Source organism: Mauremys mutica, chromosome 11 (genome assembly GCF_020497125.1).
Source record: "Mauremys mutica isolate MM-2020 ecotype Southern chromosome 11, ASM2049712v1, whole genome shotgun sequence".
NCBI classification, from domain to species: Eukaryota; Metazoa; Chordata; order Testudines; family Geoemydidae; genus Mauremys; species Mauremys mutica.
In genome coordinates this window covers 4,312,238-4,333,911 of record NC_059082.1, presented here as the reverse complement: position 1 = coordinate 4,333,911, position 21,674 = coordinate 4,312,238, and the positions used below count along the sequence as shown (strand labels likewise).

The window sequence follows — 21,674 nt, the reverse complement described above, 5'->3', positions numbered from 1 at the left end:
ATGTTTAGGTGCCTAAATATAGGTTTGGGAATCTAACTTTAGGCACCCAGGTTTGAAAACTTTGGACAGAGTTTAAGGGATGCCTGCCTTAGTTGGCCTCTTAGAAAGGGTGCTCAGTGAAGAGCTTGGCTTGTTTCACAGTTATTTAGCGGTAGTGCCAAGGGTCATCAGTCAAGTTGAGGCTCCATGGCACTAGCATTGTATAAAAGTATAGTAACTTACAGCACCTGCTGCAAACGAACATACCATGTTAAAGACAAGATCTAGCTGGTGGAAGAAACAAACAAATGGAGTGTTGGGCAGTGAGGAGAGGAGGATGGGGTAACAAGTATCAATGGTGATGTTCATTCTTGACCGTGGGGAAGTTTGCAGAGGTTGTATTCATTACTCAGAAATACTGTAATGCATGCTTTAAGAAGATGTAAAGTGTAAATAACTGTTTATCCAGTTGCATGGAATTTCCATTGCTTTCTTCTGTACATAATATGTTATGGAAAGTTGTAAAATGTATAATGTTTACACAAGTTAATTGTAGCCCTTAGTCTTTTCCGTTTGTGAGGCATTTAGGCATTTGTTCAAAAAGTTGTTTTCGTTGTTGTTAAATTTAGGGTTTTTTACTTTAAACTTTTAAAAATTGATTGCTAAAAGCTCGGTGTATATAAATGAATTTGAGATTGCAACAAACTGTCCAAAACTTGAAATTTTGAACTTTAGTGACAATGTATGTCATACAATTACAGTTAGGTAAATGCTTTGTCACTGCACAATGACAGATTATCTAGTTTCAGAGGGGTAGCTGTGTTAGTCTGTATCAGCAAAAACAACGAGGAGTCCTTGTGGCACCTTAGAGACTAACATTTATTTGGGCATAAGCTTTCGTGCGCTAAAACCCACTTCATCAGATGCATGGAGTGGAAAATACAGTAGGCAGGTATACCTGCCTACAGTATTTTCCACTCCATGCATCTGAAGTGGGTTATAGCCCACGAAAGATTATCTAGTGCCGTTTCATAGCAGCCCAGACAAATGGGATTACCTTTCTCCTCCAGAGAATCTAGGCAGGAACCAGAGGTCAGTTTCCATGAGAGAGAAGATTGATTTGCATGTTCCTTTAGCAGCTTTCATCCAAAGATCTCAAAGGACTTCACAAACATAAGCTTACCAATATCCATGAGAGATGTGTTACAAGACTCTCTTTACAGCTGGGTAAAATGAGGCACTCAGATTAAATGATTTGGCCATGGTGTTACAGCGAGTCAGTGGCAGAACAAAGAAAGGAATGTAGGAGTTTTGATTGCCAGTTGCTTATTAAGTGCTAGACTGTTCTGTTCCAATTCTTAGAGCCAAGCTATCATGTGTTCTTGCCTTTCTTATGTCTGTGCAATGTATATGGCTGCATAGAAGGCCCCATTGTTTCTATTCCTAGAAGCCAAGTATTCATCTGTTCAGGTGTCCAGTTGGCTCTGTGGACCCTTGTGATAGACACCATAGCGATTAGTGGCATCCTTTCCCTGTAAGTGGTTGCATTCGTCTATGGCAAAAACAACGAGGATTCTTGTGGCACCTTAAAGACTAACCAATTTATTAGAGCATAAGCTTTCGTGGGTTATGACCCACTTCTTTAGATGTATGGAGTGAAAATTACAGTAGGCAGGCTCCATACATCTGAAGAAGTGGGTCATAGCCCACGAAAGCTCATGCTCTAATAAATTTGTTAGTCTTTAAGGTGCCACAAGACTCCTTGTTGTTTTTTGCTGAAACAGGCTACCCCTCTGAAACTCTCCTATGGCAGTGATCAGATTCCAATTGACTCTGTCCTATGTTCTGTAGTATATGTATGCATTTAAATAGTTGTGGAAAATTAAGTGGAGCAGAGGATAGAACATTCAAAAGGTGCTGCCTCTAATACTTGTTTCTCTGATTAGAGAGAGGGAGCAGTTTAGTGCTAAGAGAGGGGTTTGGTGATAGTGGTGGGTTAGCAAGAGGGAAGTGTATATTGTATGCAGGATGTTGAGGATTGCGGTGGTGAAGCTGGTTAGGGATATCTTGTTGTATGTTGGTCCTGGTTAGGATTCATTCTTTTCTTGCCCCTCCCCTAGGATGATTGCATGTGGGGCAGCCTTTCTCTGGTACACTGGACTGGTACAAGAGCATTTGGTGAAATCAAATTAAGAGAGAAGCAACACATATTAGCCTTCACTGTGAATTTCTGTTGATTTTTGTTGCAACTTTAATCCTGTACCAAATACTTTCTAAATAATGTTAATTTCTTATAAGTGAGCTCTTTCTGTGCTTGCTTCTGGATCCAATGGTGCATGCATTAATTTGGAGCCAGTGTGTCATTTTTTTCAATAGTACTCTTTGCATCTGCCTATAAAAAGGCTTTATAGTGTGACTGTATTCTCTCCCCTCCTCCCCCCTAAAACAAAACAAAATAAAAACCCTACAAAATTACTTGATAGCAAACTAGATGTTTTAGTTTTTGGGAGGAACTAGCTAAGCAGAAACAATCCACCACTTACCTGTGAACTTCCACCTTTTGGATTTTCTAGATAATATTTTGAATAATTGTCTATAGTTGATCAGAATTGCTCATCGCCATGGCTCAATGAGTGAACAATCAAAGGTCATTCATTGACCTTGGCAAAAGTTTGCTAAGATGTTGTACTGCCTTGATATGGTTACTTTAAGTAATACTGTATTTCTGTATTCAGAAATAAACAGTTATTAGAAGTCACTGGTAATGAGCCAGGTCAGTTATGACTTTTCTTACGTTCTAAATTTCTGTTGTTGTTCTAGTATAATACTTGACTTTAGTCAAAATACAGTGGTGTATAAATGTTAGCTCTTAATTATTTAGTAAGATGGAAAGCATTTTTGACTAAAATTGACAATCTGATGTCCAACTGGTTACATAGGAAGTATCACAGAATCTTAGTGAATATACCCTTTTTATGGATGTGATAGTATAGAGTTCATTAAAGATTCTATGGGATACATTCCTGAACCCCAAAGAAGACTACTAATAATACTTAGCAATTTATATTTTTCAGAGTACTGCAAAAAAAAAAAATAAAAAAATTAAAGCAACCTGCAGAGGCCTAACATTTTCTGCCAATTTTTCTTGATCTATATACTTAACAATATGTCGTGTTTGTGTGTGTGTGTGTGTGTGTATATATATGTATCATACACAGAATAGAAATTTGTGTCTTGCATACTTAACCCAGACCAGATGCAGTGGATAACCAAACTAGCAGGTTTATGACAATAGAGCAGTGGTTCTCAAACTGTGGGTCGTGACCCATTTCAATGGGGTGGCCAGGGCCAGCATTAAACTTGTTGGGACCCAGGGCTGAAGCTGAAGTCCTAGGTCCAGCCCCACATGGGATGGCAGGGCTCAGGCTGTGGCCCTCCTCTTCCCCACACCCAGGGTAGTGGGGCTCAGGCTCCGCCCCCTCCTGGGGTCATGTAGTAACTTTATCAGAAGGGGGTCACAGGGCAATGAAGTTTGAGAATCCCTGCAAGAGAAACCGATTTGCAATGGGAAATGTATTTTTATGCAGACTGTGTACAATTTTTGTTGACACCTATTTATTTAAGACCATAGGAAAAAAACCCTCTCTGTTAAACATTCAAACCTCTGCCCTTTCTGATAAGGGCAAGGAGAGTTCCTAATCCATATCTAAATCATCCAATAAGTCGTTCAGCAACACAGGGAAGATGAGACTTGAGGTTCCTGATATTTCTAAGGACTAGTTGTACCAGCAAAGCTCCCTTGCAGAGACGAAGCTTACGCTGGCAAATGGACTCTCTTTGCTGGTGTGAGCTGGTGTATCTGGGGATGGTTGCTGGCTTAGCTATGTAAGTTAAGAGCGTGACCTCCTCTGTGCTTCAGAGCTGGCTGTACATGTGTATGCGCATTACACTTATGCACATGCTTTATTTACATTTTTTTTAGCTTCTGACATTTTAAACCATTTTCCCCTTCTACAGGCCACTTTTAAAATAATCAAGCTGTACACCATTGAGCCAATGCCCCAGCATAGTACACTATGCTAATAGTGAGATGTAAAAACAAAGGTCTTAATCACTCAGCGTCAAGCAAAGACCACATGACAACTTTCACTTGTGTCCTGACTTGAATTCTCCCTTTTAGTATCGATTTAAAAAATTATAATTTTTTTTTGCTTTCCCTTTGTTAAACAATAGTGCTGCTTGCATGGAATAGCTGCCACACTTCACTTCAAATGTGAAATATATGTTTATGTAATAATAGCGAATGGTCTTTGTGATGGGAGGCTTAGAGGACCGGGTAGCCTAGAGGTTAGTGCGCCTGTTCTCCAGCCGCTTGTCTTACTGTCAGGGGGGCCTGGTCCCTGCCTCTAGGCTGGCAGTGTTTGGGCCTCCCCACTGTGTCTGGGGTCTTTGTCCTTAAGCATGGTGTGGTAGGAGGACCTGGGCCCTCCCACTCCACCAGGTCCCAGCCCAGGGCCCTGTGGGAAGTAACAATGGCAGGATCCTCCCCTTAGAGAGCCTACATTTGCCATCTTTGGCTATTTCTTGCCTATGTGCCCCTTCATTTTGGGGCATAGCATGTATAGTCTGAACAGTCAATAACTTCGCAAGTGAGCAGGGCTTTGCAAGACCTGCTGCTTCTTGAAGTGGGTGGTGGTTGCTGGTGGCATTACTTGCTATGTGTAGTCCCCTCTTAAGACCAACCTTCTGACTTGCTTCTCTGGAGTAGGATTCAGCTCTCCTGCAGCCTGTCCATCATCCCTTGCCTGGGCTCCTGAGCTCCTTTTAATCTGCTCTTCCTGCTGGAGTATGCTCAGCTGGCCTGTAGGGGTGAGGTTATTTGGGCCCATTATTGCCTTTTAACCCCTTTGGGCCCTGTGTGGGGTCTGTATTGGACTGTGAAGGTGGATTATGATTTCAGTTGTATCAAGACTTGTTCATATCCAGCAGAAGTATAGGAATTGTGTAAAAGGTTCAGTTCACGAAGGTGGTAAGCTTTTTATCCATTTCTAATTTCCTTAAATCCAATAATTTCTCACTAAGGAATGAATATTCTCTGTAATACTGATACTCTTATAGTAGTATAAATGACTTTGAAAGCTCAATCCCTGAGCTAGAGCTAGCAGTATTAGCTAGGATCTTTATATTATTCTCAGTTAATAGCTGGAAGTATTTGGAGTACTTATTTTTTCCTTTAGACTTATATAAGCATTAATACTTCTAATTTTCCATTTCTGGTGGTACTGATTGTTTCGGTGTGACATTATCTGATTAAAATATGACCATGCAGATCACTGTTGCTACCACTGTTGTATAATTGCAACAGATCTCAAACAAAGTATGTCAAGTAAGGTGTCAATAGAAAATTTATGATTTGCTGAATATGATTATGCTATTTGTATACATGTATCATTTTTGTATCTGAAGTTATGAATATTAACTGTGTACCTGTATTTCAAATGTTTGCTCAAGTGGTAACATCCACAAGATATTTAGCCTGCATATCTTAAAGGGATTACTCAAGTTAAATGGCCCATCAAGGAACACTTAACTCACAATGGACCATGGGAGGCGCCTATCTACACTTAATGGACTTCTTTGAAGTTCTAACTAGGGTATGGATGATGGCTTCTGCTATGACTAAGCAAAGCATTCATGGACATATGATGTGGCTTGCCCATGTGACACCAAACACCCTCTTGTTCCTTGTAATTTTCAGCAGTGAGAACAATCGGTTTCCCTTCACTTGGCAGAAGCTGTAAAAGGCCCTTCAGACATCTGCATTTTGCCTCTTTCCTGCTCAAACCTCTGGACTATGAATTTATACTAATGGGAGCATTTTAACCAAGGGACTGAGGACCTCCCAAGGATTTGGAAGCAACCAGAGACTTGACTTAAGACACACAGGTACAGGGCTAGCTCGGCTCTGTCCCATCTTCTGGTCTTATTGAGTGCTCTCTCTCAGCTGTTTAGTCCTCTTGCTTTTACCTGTCACTGGAATCCTGCCATTCTTAGGCCATGGCTACACTTGCAAATTTGCAGCGCTGCAGCAGGGTGTGAAAACACACCCTCTCCAGCGCTGCAAATTGTGGCGCTGCAAAGCGCCAGTGTGGTCAAAGCCCCAGTGCTGGGAGCGCGGCTCCCAGCGCTGTACGTTATTCCCCACAGGGAGGTGGAGTACGGACAGCGCTGGGAGAGCTTTCTCCCAGTGCTGGCGCTTTGACTACACTTAGCGCTTCAAAGCGCTAAGTGTAAGTGTAGCCAAAGCCTTAGACTTGGCTCTAGCCTAGAGTACCTTGTGCACTAACAGTGATTACTCATAAGAACGGCCATAATGGGTCAGACTAAAGGTCTGCCTTCCGACAGTGGCCAGTGCCAGGTGTCCCAGAGGGAATGAACAGGTAATCATGAAGTGATCTGTTCCCTGTTGCTCATTCCCAGCTTCTGGCTAATAGCCATTGATGGACCTATTCTCTGTGAATTTATCTAGTTCTTTTTTGAACCATGTTATTGTCTTGGCCTTCACAACATCCCTTGGCAAAGAGTTCCACAGGTTGACTGTGTGTTGTGTGAAGTTATACTTCCTTTTGTTTGTTTAAAACCTGCTGCCTGTTAATTTCATTTGGTGACCCTTAGTTCTTGTGTGAGGAGGAGGAGGAGTAAATAACACCTCCTTCTTTACTTTCTCCACACCAGTCTTGATTTTATAGAGCTCAGTCATGTTCTCCCTCAGCAGGCCCAACTCAGTTTGGAACCTTTATTAATAAAAATACTTTATGGTGCCATAGCACCTAAGAGCCCCAGTCATGGACCAGGACCCCACTGTTCTAGGCACTGTACAAACGCAAAACAAAAAGGCTGTCCCCAAAGAGTTTATAATCCAAGTATAAGAGGCACCACACATTGTTACAGACAGATGGGAGAGTACAGGGAAACAGTGAGACATTATTGGTCAGTCTGTGCTCTCAGCACACCAATGACCTAACTGTTGTCATGTTTTTTGTAGGCATCACGGCAAAGGAGAGTTTTAAGGAGGGATTTAAAGGCAGATAAGGAGGTAATTTTGCAGAGGTTTACAGTGAGGACCTCTCAAATGTGAGGTGGGAGAAAGCAGGAAGGTTCTTGTTTGAAAACTTAACAAGTGGTTGTTAGAGGCTGGCCTTATGGGCCAGTTGGAGGCAGGAGTGGTCCCCAGTACTGAATGCGAGAGATGAGAGGTATGATAGGGAAAGATCATGATGGGCCTGAAAGTGCAGCCAGGCCACTTACGTTTGATGCAGTAGAGAAATGGGAGCCATTAGACCAGTGGTTCTCAACCTGCAAGCCGCTTGCAGCCCATTCAGCACACAGCTGTGGCCCATGTGATACCCTCAGGGCCATACAGGTAGTGTGTGTGTATGTATATATATATATATATATATCAGACTGATCAGTCATCTTTGGACGCACAGAGTCCGGTCATCGAAAGAATGAGTTGTTGAGGTCTTCATCGACAACGATGGATGAACATCATCATCATATATATTGTGTGGCTGTGGCCCACATAACACACAGAGAGCTGCATGTGCAGTCCACAACGATAAATATGTTGAGAACCACTGCATTAGGATTCAGAGAGGGGTAACATGGTAGAAGCAATGGGCTAGGAAAATTCTTTGCTGCACCATTCTGAATCTTTATGAGCGGCAGAAGAATGCATTTCTCAATGCCTGGGAAAAAGATGTTGCAGTAATCAAGACGCACAGTGATGAGAATCCTGTGACCAGACTTTCAGGAACTGTGACCAGTGGTTAATACAGTGACCAGGCAGCTTTCTTAAACCAAACTATTGTTGAATCTTAACAGGAACACAACAAAGCATAAAAGAAAAAGAACTTTAAAACATTAAAACGTCTATATGCATGTCTGTTTTACCTAGAAGCTTGCTATGCCTTGGCAGAGTGCCTAGGCAGGTCCCTATTTACTCCAGGCCTCTGGGATCTGAGAGAATCACTTCTGATCAGTGGTTCCCAACTACCACTATTCCCCTCCTTGGATAATCTCACTTCCCCCACCAATTTGTTTTGCTTCCTGGGCTTTTAGTTCTCCCCTGTCTAGTAAGAGGATCCTAGTTCATAAACTGGGCTTGATAGAGGTTTGGAGGTGGGACAGCAAAGTGAATGGGACTGGATTGTCCCTAAGATCTGGGTAAATCTGGGTAAACGTGTACCCAGAAGCCTCCTACTGGAAGACAAACCCAAGAAAGAAACCAACAGGACTCCACTGGCCATCACATACAGTCCCCAGCTAAAACCCCTCCAGCGCATCATCAGGGATCTACAACCCATCCTGGACAATGATCCCACACTTTCACAGACCTTGGGTGGCAGGCCAGTCCTCGCCCACAGACAACCTGCCAACCTGAAGCATATTCTCACCAGTAACTGCACACCGCACCATAGTAACTCTAACTCAGGAACCAATCCATGCAACAAACCTCGATGCCAACTCTGCCCACATATCTACACCAGCGACACCATCACAGGACCTAACCAGATCAGCCACACCATCACCGGTTCATTCACCTGCACGTCCACCAATGTAATATATGCCATCATATGCCAGCAATGCCCCTCTGCTATGTACATCGGCCAAACTGGACAGTCTCTAAGGAAAAGGATAAATGGACACAAATCAGATATTAGGAATAGCAATATACAAAAACCTGTAGGAGAACACTTCAACTTCCCTGGCCACACAATAGCAGATCTTAAGGTGGCCATCCTGCAGCAAAAAAACTTCAGGACCAGACTTCAAAGAGAAACTGCTGAGCTCCAGTTCATCTGCAAATTTGACACCATCAGCTCAGGATTAAACAAAGACTGTGAATGGCTTGCCAACTACAGAACCAGTTTCTCCTCCCTTGGTTTTCACTCAACTGCTAGAACAGGGCCTCATCCTCCCTGATTGAACTAACCTCGTTATCTCTAGCTTGCTTCTTGCTTGCATATATAAACCTGCCCCTGGAAATTTCCACTGCTTGCATCCGACGAAGTGGGTATTCACCCACGAAAGCTCATGCTGCAAAACGTCTGTTAGTCTATAAGGTGCCACAGGATTCTTTGCTGCTGGTAAATGGGTAGTTATCTGAAGCTATTGTCCTCTTTCCTGCCCAAGTACAGCAAACCCCGTCTTGAATTAACCCCTTGTAGTTATCTGTTACATACTCCCCTTATAACTGTCTGTCAGACAAACAGAACATAATATTCGTAAGTTATTACAGAGCATCTCCAAATCAGTCACACTGTTCATATCTATTTGGTCCCTTAATAGTTATTATTTTATATTCTTCCCAAGCTTGCTAACTAGGAAAGACATAGTCTCAGTAATCTTGTGCCTTAAAATGGGGACTGTCCATAAAATTACTTAACACATTTTTTTTGGTGAGTTTCAGGATCTACCCAAACCCTTGTAACATTTTGTAACACTGAAACAAACACTGTCATGCAGTGTTAAGTACCCACCCATCTCCTAATGCGTTAAGTAATTTTATGGACAGTATCTTACATCCAGACTGAACAGAAAACACAATTTTCAATATGTTCACCGTACTTTTTAAAATGTATCGGTCACTGGATTCCTTCAGAATTTGGTGGATGTTATTTCACTAAGAGTATGACCACATGCAGCTAGTTGTCCAGTTCGGAAGCTGACTGAGAAGTGAAAAGTTTTGTTAGATCATCTGTTGGCTTTCTTATAATTTTTTTTAAGTGATGCCTTAATATATCATCACTCTTGTTTGTTCATGGTGTTTTTTGTACAATGTATTTAATGTATTTTGTCTATTATAAGCTGATTCCACATGGTCTTTTTTTATTCTTGGTTCACTTTTTAAAATATGTTATGTCAAAAGCAGAACCAGTTAAGACAAATAGTAAGAAAAAGAATATTATGAATAATTACCAAATGCATCAGTAGAATGAGGAGATCCAGTTACTGATGAAACTCAGAGGCACGGCATGGCACATAACTACATTTTGAGTTAATACAAAGATTTTGCATTCTGAAATGTGAAGAGCTGAGATACAGTGAAATAGATCAGAAGGAAGAAGTTAAAATTAATTTAAAATAAAATTAATTCCTGTATTTTTTTTCTTCATATGTAAGGAAGAGAGTTTGAAAAGAACCAGCTACAGACACTAATGCTGAGCTTAGATGCCTGGGTAGACAGGTGCAGTTGGTGGCACAAAGTCTCAAGTCACCAACCACGGTGATATTTTGAGGCAGGATTGACCTTCAGATCTTGCACTTGCCCTTCCTCAGAAAAATTTGAATGTGGTAGATCTAAATGGCTTAAATGAATATCTTGTGTGACGGGATCCCTGGGATGTAGCCTGGGATGGTGGGACAGCTATGCCCTCTTAACTCTCCAGCCTTGGCCGTCTCTCACTTTGCTAGTGAGAAGCAGCAAACCCCTCCAGGTGCTGTTATCACTCAGTACAACTGCACGTGGAGCCCTACACCTAGCTAGATTGCATGAATGGTCCCAGAACCACTCATGAATCACACAGAGAAAGGCACCAATTGAATCCCCCCAGCTCCCAGCCTCGTACCTCAGGAATATACCGTCTTGCACTGCAGTGCAAGTTTATTAATTGGTTCACCACTTTATCAATGGAAAGTGGATATACAACAACATTTGCAAAACCTGAGCAGATTTACCAAACATTTCAGGCAAACCCACTGGTAAAGATAACAGTAAAACAAGTTTGACTACAAAAGATAGATTTTAACTGATTATAAGTGATAGGCAGAAAGTCAGAGTGGTTACCAAAATAAAATATAAGCACGCAGTCTAAACTCTCAACCCTATTAGACTGGGCAACATCTAGATTAAGCAGTTTTTCTCATCCCCCTGAATATTGCAGTTCTTAGTACACGGGTTTAACCCCTTGAAAACTGGGCCAGTCTCCTCTGTTGTTGGAGTCTTCAGTCTTCTCAGTGTCCTTGTTGCTTGCAGCATGATGGGGGGCGGGGGAGAAAAGGCCCAGCCTGGGGCTCCTGTGTTCTGTTTTATACCCTTAGTCCATGTGCTTGGAGAACACAAGTCCAGGCATGTCTGGTGGGTATTGCTGAGTCCCCAGGCAAGGCTGAGCAATTCCCTTGGTGTGGCCGTATGCCAGGTGAGTCATTGAGTTGTAATTCCCTTGCTGGACAATGGTTGTTGATGGTTGTTTGATGCCCGCCTGGGCGTTGGTTATTTTCCTTGCTGTTGTCTCTGGGGAGCTAATATCTGGCTGATTCCCCAACTTACAGCATGTGTTACTGACAGCCGTAAAACACAATCTCATAACTTAATGTGCACTAATGATATACATATTTAGATAGAACAGCGACTTTCAGCAGATCATTACCTTTCCCCTGATACCTCACATGGCATGCTTTATATGCAAGATCATAATTATATATAAATGATGAATATGGGGGTTACAGGGCGCTCCCCCTGAGGTATAGAGTGTCACATCTTGTTTAAAGCTCTCTCTCATGCATGCATACACAAGACACCCAGTTGGACATTCTAAGTGTACATGTATTTGAACTTAAACGTTTCCTAGGTTGTTAAGAGTTCAAGACAATCACGTCATTTAAAAAGTGACTATGACCTTGATATTACAAAGTTATATAAATGCAAATATACAATTGTGGTCTTTGTTACCTATTAGAATATATTAATTTTACAAGGTTAAATTCAATTAATAGAGTGCACACTGAATTCTACACTTTGACATATTCACACTTAAATGCTATTTTTCAGATGGACAATCTCCTTACTAATAGTATAGGCACTGTTTTGGTAGATCACATCCAAACTAATATTGGCTTTAACCAACATATTGAGCTACACCGTTTCCTGCAAATGGTGATGACAGTGATGATCATTTTGCTTACTGCTTTGTCTGACTAGGATTCTGAAATCTTTTTTTAAGGTGGATAGACTTATTTGAAATGGCTTCTGGATCAATTTTCCTTAATTCATAAGGACTCTTCCTTTCCATTTGCAGTTGGGTAACATTCCTGTGATGATTACAGCAATTGCTTACATGGAAAAGCAATATTTGGACAATGTTGTTTTGCACCTGGGAATGGGGAGAAGAGCCTGCAGCTTGTGATCAAGCACATCTTTGTAGAATAGATCACTGAGAGTCTGAAGCCCACATTTTGGGTACTACTGGTTTATCAGATGCTGATTTCTGCTCAGATATTGGGATGGAGTGGGTATTCAATTGATAACTAAGAGTAGAAAAAACTCATTCCATGTTTTCATTGCAGTTATCTTGGAATATAAACTAACAATGATGGTTTAAAAAAGCAAAAACAAGCCTAATTTTTTTCTTATCCCCTTTCAGTATATGTTAAAACCTAGGTAATGTTCTTTGATTAAATAAACTAATCCTAAATTTAAAAAGGACCATTGAAGATTTTTATGATTGCATCAGATATTTTAAAAGTTATGTGAATTTGAGGGATGATAGTTTCCATAAAATAACATATTTTGGAACTAAATCAATTCAAGCAAAAGGCATCCATTCTTTTATAAATGCGCCATGGCTATAGCATATGGAGAAGTTCGACTTATGGAATCTCCCATGTCAGCACAGAAGAATGTACTTCTGCATTTTAAGATAACAATTTGGCGGAACTGGGAAGCACCATGAAATTGTACACAGAGGATTTTAAGTTACTTTTCAAGGTCACGGGCCTGTGTATTTTTGCTTAGTAAAAACAAAACAAGCTGTTGGACTGAAAGAGACTCGCAAAGAAGGGGGTGGAAAATTGAGTTTATGGTCTTTTTTGGTTGTCTTATGTAGAACTGGGGGACGGACGGACCGAAAGAGCGTGTGTGAGAGAGAGACACAGAGAGAGAGTTTTTAAAAATGCTTTTTTCTGTTAGTTTATTTCACCCACATTCTACATCTAGGTTTCACATAGACTGATGGTGCTGCAAGAGCCAATCAAGTTGAAAGCTGAGCAACTGAGAGGAAGAGATTTCTAGCCAGACTGTTCTAGAACTTTGTTTTTGCTAACACCTATTTAACTTCACTGAATAATTAAATGTTGGATAAAGGAAGCCTTTGTTAAACATTCAACACCTTTGTCCTTCAATTAAGGTGTTGCAGCTTACAACAAACATCCCTGAGACCTTCCAGAGCTTCTCTAGCAAAACCAGACTTGAAATTTCTAAGGTAAAAAACAAGCAAGAAATTTAAAAATCAAAACAAGAATTCTTCAGGCCACCTTTCGTATCTTCAAAAACAGAAACAAAGAAGAGAACAAATTCTTCATCCCCCCCCCCCCCCTTTTTAAAATCATTTTTTGCAGGGCAGCATATTGGAATGATTGGCTAGTTTATCTTGGGTTGAACACAATAGATCACTTATTAAACTGTTTTTATATCTGGCTGTGGTGTGTTTGTGTAATATACATGGAGTATAAGAATGTTTTGTTTATATTGTACGTTGTGTGCATTGTATTTATACTTTTCCAAAATTCATAAATTATCATAGTTGTGATTGATTTGGATCTTGGTCTTTGAACTATCTCTAGTTTGGCAGAGGAAGAAATGGTATTCTGAGTTTTAAAAAGAATAAACAGCATGAGTTTGGGGTTGGTAGGAATATTAGCAGGGATAGTTAGCTGTTAGATCAGGGGTCTCAAACTCAAATGACCCCGAGGGCCGCATGAGGACTAGTGCATTGGCCCGAGGGCCGCATCACTGACACGCCCCCTTGCTGCCCCTGGCCCCACCCCCAATCCACCCCTTCCATGAGGCCCCGCCCCTGCCCTGTCTCTTCTCCACCTCCTCCCCTAAGCGCGCGCAGTTTTAATAAATATATACACTCAGTAATGCACCTCACTCAAAGGACAAAACACGCACTTAGATTTACTGCCTAAGGCTCTGGGAGGGAGTTTGGGTGGGGGAGGGGGTCTGGATGCAGGCTCTGTGCTCGATGCAGGCTCCAGGCTGCGGCAGGGGGTGGGTGTGCAGGCTTTGGGACGGAGTTTGGGGATAGGAGGGAGTGCAGGGGTGAGGGCTGTGGGGCTGAGGGCGAGGGGTACATGATGCAGGAGGGGGCTCAGGGCTAGGGAAGAGGGTTGGGCTGTGGGGTGAGGGCTGTGGATGAGGGGTTCATGATGCGAGGGGGCTCAGGGCTAGGGAAGAGGGTTGGGCTGTGGGGTGAGGGCTGTGGATGAGGGGTTCATGATGCGAGGGGGCTCAGGGCTAGGGAAGAGGGTTGGGCTGTGGGGTGAGGGCTGTGGATGAGGGGTTCATGATGTGGGGGCGCTCAGGGCTGGGGCAGAGGATTAGGGTGCGGGGGATGAGGGTTTCATGATGTGGGGGCGCTCAGGGCTGGGGCAGAGGATTAGGGTGTGGGGGGATGAGGGCTCTGGCTGGGGCTGAGGATTAGGGTGCAGGGGGATGAGGGGTTCATGATGTGGGGGTGCTCAGGGCTGGGGCTGAGGATTAGGGTGCGGGGAGAATGAGGGCTCTGGCTGGGGCTGAGGGTTTGGGGTTAGAGAGGCTCAGGGTAAGGGAAGCCTGCCTTGCCAGTACTGGCGGAGGGCAGGCACTAGGACCCTGCACCCTAATCCTCAGCCCCAGCCAGAGCCCTCATCCCCCCACACCCGAATCCTCGGCCCCAGCCCGGAGCGCCCCACATCATGAACCCCTCATCCCCCCGCACCCTAATCCTCTGCCCCAGCCCTGAGCGCTTCCCTTCCCCCCCCAGCCCGGCCCCGGCGGGTCCCGCTTCCCTTCCCCCGGCCCGGCCCCGGCGGGTCCCGCTTTCCCCCCCCCCCTTACCCGAGCGCGTCTCCGGCGGTCCCGCTCAGAGCCGCGTGGTGAGGGGGCCGGGCTGTGAGCTCCACGCCGAGCGCAGCGCTCAGCCCAGAGCTCCCAGCCCCGCCCCCTCCCCACGCGGCTCTGAGGGGGGCGGGGCTCAGGCGCTCGGACGGAGACTCGGCGCTCTGTGCGCCGAGGCTCCAGGAGAGGGGCGGAGGCGGGAGCCTCCGCTTTTCTCTTGGGGGCCCCTGCGGAGCTCCCCTGGGGAGCTCCGCGGGCCGCAGGGAAGAGCTCCGCGGGCCGCATGCGGCCCGCGGGCCGCATGTTTGAGACCCCTGTGTTAGATTGATTTTATGTGCTAGAACCCTAATCCTGATTGATCTGTGGGCGCTACCATAATATAAATGTTTATTAATAAACATTGTCCTACTTTACATATGTTCCATCTCTTTAACCAGCCAGGATATATCCTGGGTGATTTCTGTTAATGAAATTGATTTAGTATAAATGACAGGAAGGTAGATAAACACACAGTTTTTTCTATTTAAATAGTCGTCCCCATCTCCCCCCTCCACCTCCCCCCCAAAAAAAAGAAAAAGAAAAAGCTGTTACTGGTATGTTATCTGCTTATATCCATATGGCTTTATTGGTTGCCTGCACACAAATTTTAATAGTGCAACAGTTGTTATCCCTTGTAAGTACTGTTCATGGTATGTATTGAACAAAGTGACGGCTCAATAAAATATCTTATAAATGAGCTATTCTGCATGTTGTCGGTGCGCACACATGACACTACCCAATACCTGTGATATTGACACAAAATAAAGATCTGAATGTAGTTTAAAGGTGTCACTGTGATGTTTAGAATCCATCAAATACCTGCATAGTATCCATTTTATAATTGGATCCAAGCTGCGGATATATTATTGCCTTACTACGGGTTGATCCTTCTGGTATCCTGTTAAACATTCATGGTTCCTCAGGAATGAGTTGCAAAGTAGAAAATTATCAAACTGGTAGGTGTTTAAAACACAAAGCAGGAGTTAGTCATCAGAACGTGATACAAATGGTTAGAAGTAATTTAAACGGAATGTTCTTTTTTTGTTACAAATTGTCCTCTGATACCATGGTGATGATCATGTTAAAATTTCCTAGATGGAGAATATATATTTTAGAGTAAGCAACTTTTAGTGTGCAGGAAAGGTACTATTTTTAATAGCTTTGCAGTTGAAAGTACTTTATCCACAGATTGTACAGTCTGTGACAACACAGTGATCCTTGCAGTATCCTCATGCAAGGGAGAAGTTACAGGCACAAGCCTGGGTATCTTAGAATTTCATTTACTCCTTCTTCCCCAACAGGTGTGTTGATACATGCATTGTATTTATTTTTTGATGGATCCAATGTTGAAAGATTTATATTTTAATAAATTAAGCACAACTGTTATGTCTGAGTTGTTGTACATCTCGCGAAGCGTGAGTGTATAACACACATTGTGGTTTTGATGGGAGCTGCTCGTCTCATTCAACTGTAAATTCTGTATTTTTCTCATGTATATAATTACTGTACTTTCACAGACTAATTCAGGAACGTATAATGAAAATGAGTCAAGAGAAAAATGTGATCATAAAGGCTTCTTTGAAAAGCATTTTCACTCATTTTGTACTTAAAGCCAAATAATAGTCTTCATAAAGTTAACCTTTTTTTATTTCTCTGAGACTGGTAGATAGAAAATGCTCTTTCTTCAGTTGATTTGTCACTGCCTTAGTATTATTTTCATGAAAATGTTCAGTTATTTTCTTTAGCTTTTATAAAAGCTTTAATAAAGGTGTATATTTAGGTGCCTTTGAAATAAGTTACTAAAACAAATTAGCAGATACTTTTAACACTATATCGTGTGTGATATAAATATATATATTAAGATATTTTAGTTTTATTCCAAAGCAAGGTACCATGCTACATATACTTTCTATATTGCTGTATTTTATAGTGATGCTGTCTTGGTTTTTTTTCTAGCATCAGATAATAGCCAGCGATTTCGAGAAACCTGTTTTGCATTTGCATTGACACCGCAACAAGTGCAGCAAATCAGCAGTTCAATGTAAGTGCATTTCTATAAATCCTTCAGGGTAGTATTTCTGAACTCTGAAACTGAATCAGTTTACAGTATCTTCAAAAAAGACCAAAATAAACCCAAATCTGTCTTAATACCCAGTAATATACTAGGTGCTTCACAGAATACATATAAAAGACACAGGCCCTGCCCGAAAGAGCTCATAACCTGAATTTTAGTGATGTGACGAAAATGGCAAAGGGGGGAGGGGGAGGGGATGAGCATGATTATGTGATTCCTCCTTTTAAGCATGTGAACATGCTCGTGGAAATTTTTCTTCCAATATATATAACCAAGGAAGATACAGAGATTGAGAATATTGATTCAGTTATTATGGTCAACATGATAGAGATGAATAGTTCAGAAGTGGTTTAAAAGAACAGAGCGTGATAGTTTGACAGACCAGAAAAGGAAGGTGGTTCATGAATAATGGCGAAGATGCAAAGTGTAGAGATAGTGGTGAAATAATGGGCCACAACTACTGGCAAGAGGCTTAATCCAGTGTCCTTTATAGTCAGTGAGCATTTGATGAGTCCTCAGGTGATAAATCTCCGTTTTGTAGGAGCGTGCCTACAAAGAGCGTGCCTAACACAAGAGATGAAGTATCCCAGATTATGGTAGTGTACTCACTCATCAGAGCTTTACTTTTCAGGTTTTGTTTTTAATATGGGCCATATTTTTAATTTGTATTTGTCCTATCTTTGCTAGGGACATTTCTGGGACCAAATGTGACTTCACAGTACAGGTCCAGCTAAGGTACAGTATTCATACAGTATAATCTTGTGGCCAGTGGATTTTTAAATACTTGCGAATATAAACCGTATTATGACATCTCCTTCTAATGTGTATGCTCCCTAGTAAGTCATTATTGCTCTTTCAGGGGCTATGAGGGAAGAAATAAGTCTAATCCTGCTGTATTCGAACAGTGGGGGAAGGAGGCATAGGAAGGAGCTGGGGGCTACTGCAAAAAGAGTAGACTACAGCTATTTGCCCTTGCTCTGTGCAGCTTTCCAGAAGCTCCTCCTGACTCTCCATCCAGTCTGTCAGCAGCCCTAGAGGCACTCAGCTGTGACCACTACTTCCCTCTGTTTGCTGTTGTAGGTTGTGCTTGTGCTCCCTGCCCCCGTCAGGTCTGTTGGATATGGTGCCTGGGTCTCCCTCAGCTAGATCTAGAGAGGAATAAAGAGTGTTTTCCAGCATGATTTCTGTGGGGTGCTATCGACTTTGTTCAATTGGTGCAACTGCCAAGCATAGCAGCTCCATTCCCTGTCTTCGACCAGGGAGACAGGAGGTGGGGAAATCATAATCAGTCTGTTTTGGGTTTACTGACAGACTTACCATAATTTGGTTTGGTCCTATTGATCTCTGTATTTTAGTGGTATTTCTGAGTGGATAGTGAGAGTCCCATAGCAGACATCTAGAGGAGCTAAAAGGTTACTTTTAAATCTGGCCTATCAGTAAGGCTGGCAAGTATGAGGTCTTGAGGGTCTACAGTCACCTCAGAGGACAAAAGAGGGTCTGTCTTCCAGCAGAAAACATGCCTTCATAATACTGAGATTTAGCATTTTCAGAAACTGTCTGAACTGAGGTAGAAGATCTGACCTTGAGCATCAGACTAACACTGGAAGCCTTAGCTGCTGCTGCTGCAGCGTGGCCTGCTTATCTTAGATAAAGGAGGAATAGTTGGAGAGGTAGCATGTATTCTCTCCTTTGCAAAAACCTTGGCTTTTAGTAAGTTGAGGTCAGGCAGAGATCCAGGGAAGAGAAACTGGGCAGACACTGAAGGATTTTGGTAGCAGGAACATGCTTTGTCTCATAATGAGCGAGTCATAGAAGCAAGACACACGTGGAGGAACCTAGAGCCCTCTTCATCCAAACAAGTACTCGTGCTTGGGGCTTTTCTGCTGTTGGTCACATGGCAATACAGAACAATCCAATAATTCCAGACTTCTCTATCAAAGCTAAAGATTTAATTCTACATGCTGCTCAGACCGTCATCTGAATCTTCTTAAACACACACACATCATTCAGTAGCAAAAATACATTTCTAGTAACATGAAGTCCTTTAAGAACGTAAGACATTTTAAATATGAACGGTGATCAAAACTCTTTGTCTTTAGGTTTTGTTTATCAGAAACAAGTTGTCCACAAGAAGATCACTTCCCACCCAATCTGTGTGTGAAAGTAAATGGGAAACCGTGTAGCCTTCCAGTAAGTAATAGAGATTCTTTTGATTTGTATCATGTGAGTAGTTCAGCTAAGGATATATGTTTGCCTGAAATATCATAAGAATAGTGACTTCCATGTTTTTTAATGTTTGTTTTGACATGGCGGTGGGGGGAGTCCGATTGTTGGGTGAATGAACTGGATAAAGAGTTAGGCAAACTGTTATTGAAAAGTGTAACCCTACTGTGTAAGGGAAAGGGCTCAGACCTAAGTACCCAGTTGTCGAAGGGTATGTCTACACAGCAATTAAACAGGCAGGCCCATGTCAGCTGACTTGGGTTCACAGGGGTTGTAAAATTATGGTATAGATATTCAGGCTCAGGCTGGAGGCTGGAATTCTCCCACTCGCTGGGTCCCAGCCAAATGTCTACACCACAATTTTACAGCACCACAGGCCAACCACTGTGAGCCTGAGTCAGCTGACCCGGGCCTGCCATGGGTTTTTAATTGCTGTGTAGACGTACCCTTAGTGTCCCCATACAGATAAATATTATAAACTAAATTTATAAGCCTGGTTCTGCAGTGTTGAGTTGGTTCCTAAATACCTGTCTGTGACTGTGTAACTTTTAGCATGATTTCTAGGAATTGTTACTATGACTGTTGCACAGTTTTTTGAGATCTACCATGGCAAACTTTCAACACTAAGTGATGTAGAATGGCTAGCATAAAATTCCCTAAATCTAAAAATTTGCATTGGGAAGATGAGATTGATTTTTATGTAGTTTTCAAAGTGGAATGGTGTTAGCAATTCTAAGATTTAGATATTGGCTGCTGATCGCATTTTTAAATACATAGGGGGAAAAAAGCAGGTTAATATACCTCCACAAACAGTGTGTGGCATTTTTGTTAGGAAAAATTAGATTAAAATACACCTCTCACCCGATATAACGTGACCCGATATAACACAAATTTGGCTATAACGCGGTAAAGCAGTGCTCTGGGGGGGGGGGGGGGGGCTGTGTGCTCTGGCGGATCAAAGCAAGTTCGATATAACGCAGTTTCACCTATAACGTGGTAAGATTTTTTTGGCTCCCGAGGACAGCGTTATATTGAGGTAGAGGTGTATGTCTTGTAAAGGGAAAAATGAAAAAATAATTGTTTCATTTTAGGGCTATCTTCCACCAACCAAAAATGGTGTTGAACCAAAGCGACCTAGCCGACCAATCAATATTACCTCACTTGTCAGATTGTCTACAACGGTACCAAACACCATCGTCGTTTCATGGACTGCAGAAATTGGAAGAGTGAGTTACTATTTGGTCAGATCTATGTATTAGAGAAAAGTTTTAATCATCTGTACTTCAGCATACGTTAGAAAGCTAACAAGCAAGCTTAATTGGTGAGAAAAACACTTATGGAATATAGTAATGGGTAACTAAGGGGTTTTTGTTTCCTCTTCCCCCACCCTACCGCTTTATGCCTGTGTGTTATAGCATGTTACCTTAGATCAAAAAGATTTGTAATGCCGGCCTACCAGTGCATAACACGTTGCATGGGGGAGTGTTTCTTAACTCTGAAAATGCAGAGGTAAATCTTTTAAAGTATGAAAACTCAGTAGTGCATGTGGGGATTTAAACTTGCCATTTAACGCTTCAATTCTCACAGCTGTATTTTATCCACATACTTTATTAACTGTACCGTTTTTGTCTTATAGCATCTTTGGGCGTAGGGGGAAGGGAGGATGTAATTACTGTTTTTAAATGATTGATGTTCCATTGAAATTCTATCCATCTGGAATAGCCTGTGGAAAGTATTTTTTTTTTTTTGTTAGTTAGTCCATGAGATGCAATCCTTTTATCAGTGATCAGTGCATTGAGAATTTGTGTGTGTGTGTTCACGATGAAAGCCAGATATGCTTAACAAAATCAATGAGGACTTGAGAAATGCTGATCAGATGTGGCTTTGCTACCCGCAGCCATCCTATTTCTCTAGAGTCTGAGAATTAGCCTGAGATGTAGTATCATCTATTCCAAGTGTGGACTAAAACTCGTGATTCATTGAGACAGCGTAGAAAAATAGTTATTGCCCATCTGTGCACAAGAGTCAGGTATACAATATCATTCTTGTCTTTTCCCCCTATCAAAATGGATTTAAGTTGAAGCACAACAAGATCTCCAGTTAGATTATGGAACAGATGCTTGCTGAATGCTGTTTTTAAAACTACTGGCTTTTTAGGGAAGAAAAGACAAAAAACCCAAAACAAATGAAGCCTCAAAATGTCAAACAAGTTTCAAAAAAAATTCACCTGCTTTAGTTTATTGCAAATTATTTCTGTCTATTGGTGATATATTGAAAAAACCAACACCGTGCTGCTTTTTATAGTGAAGTAGCTGTTTTCACAAAGCTTTCTGGATGTAAATGGACATTTGCTATAACTGAAATTGCATAGCTGTATCTTGGAAAAGCTTTTGAATTTATAGTCATCAAAACTAGAAGAGTAATGGCAAATAAACTCAGTATATCTAACAAAAATGATTAGTCAGATCTTTTCTCCAC

At 42.0% G+C, this 21,674-nt stretch overlaps 1 protein-coding gene across 1 annotated transcript in view; it reads left to right on the top strand.

Annotated features, from left to right (window-relative positions):
- Positions 1 to 21,674, top strand: part of PIAS1 (protein inhibitor of activated STAT 1) — a 56,466-nt gene that overhangs the window by 17,619 nt on the left and 17,173 nt on the right. Inside the window, exons 3-6 of the mRNA XM_044979501.1 lie at positions 16,856 to 16,940; positions 17,661 to 17,708; positions 19,073 to 19,163; positions 20,288 to 20,422. Coding sequence (XP_044835436.1) covers positions 16,856 to 16,940; positions 17,661 to 17,708; positions 19,073 to 19,163; positions 20,288 to 20,422 — 359 coding nt within the window. The remainder of the gene's footprint in view (positions 1 to 16,855; positions 16,941 to 17,660; positions 17,709 to 19,072; positions 19,164 to 20,287; positions 20,423 to 21,674) is intronic.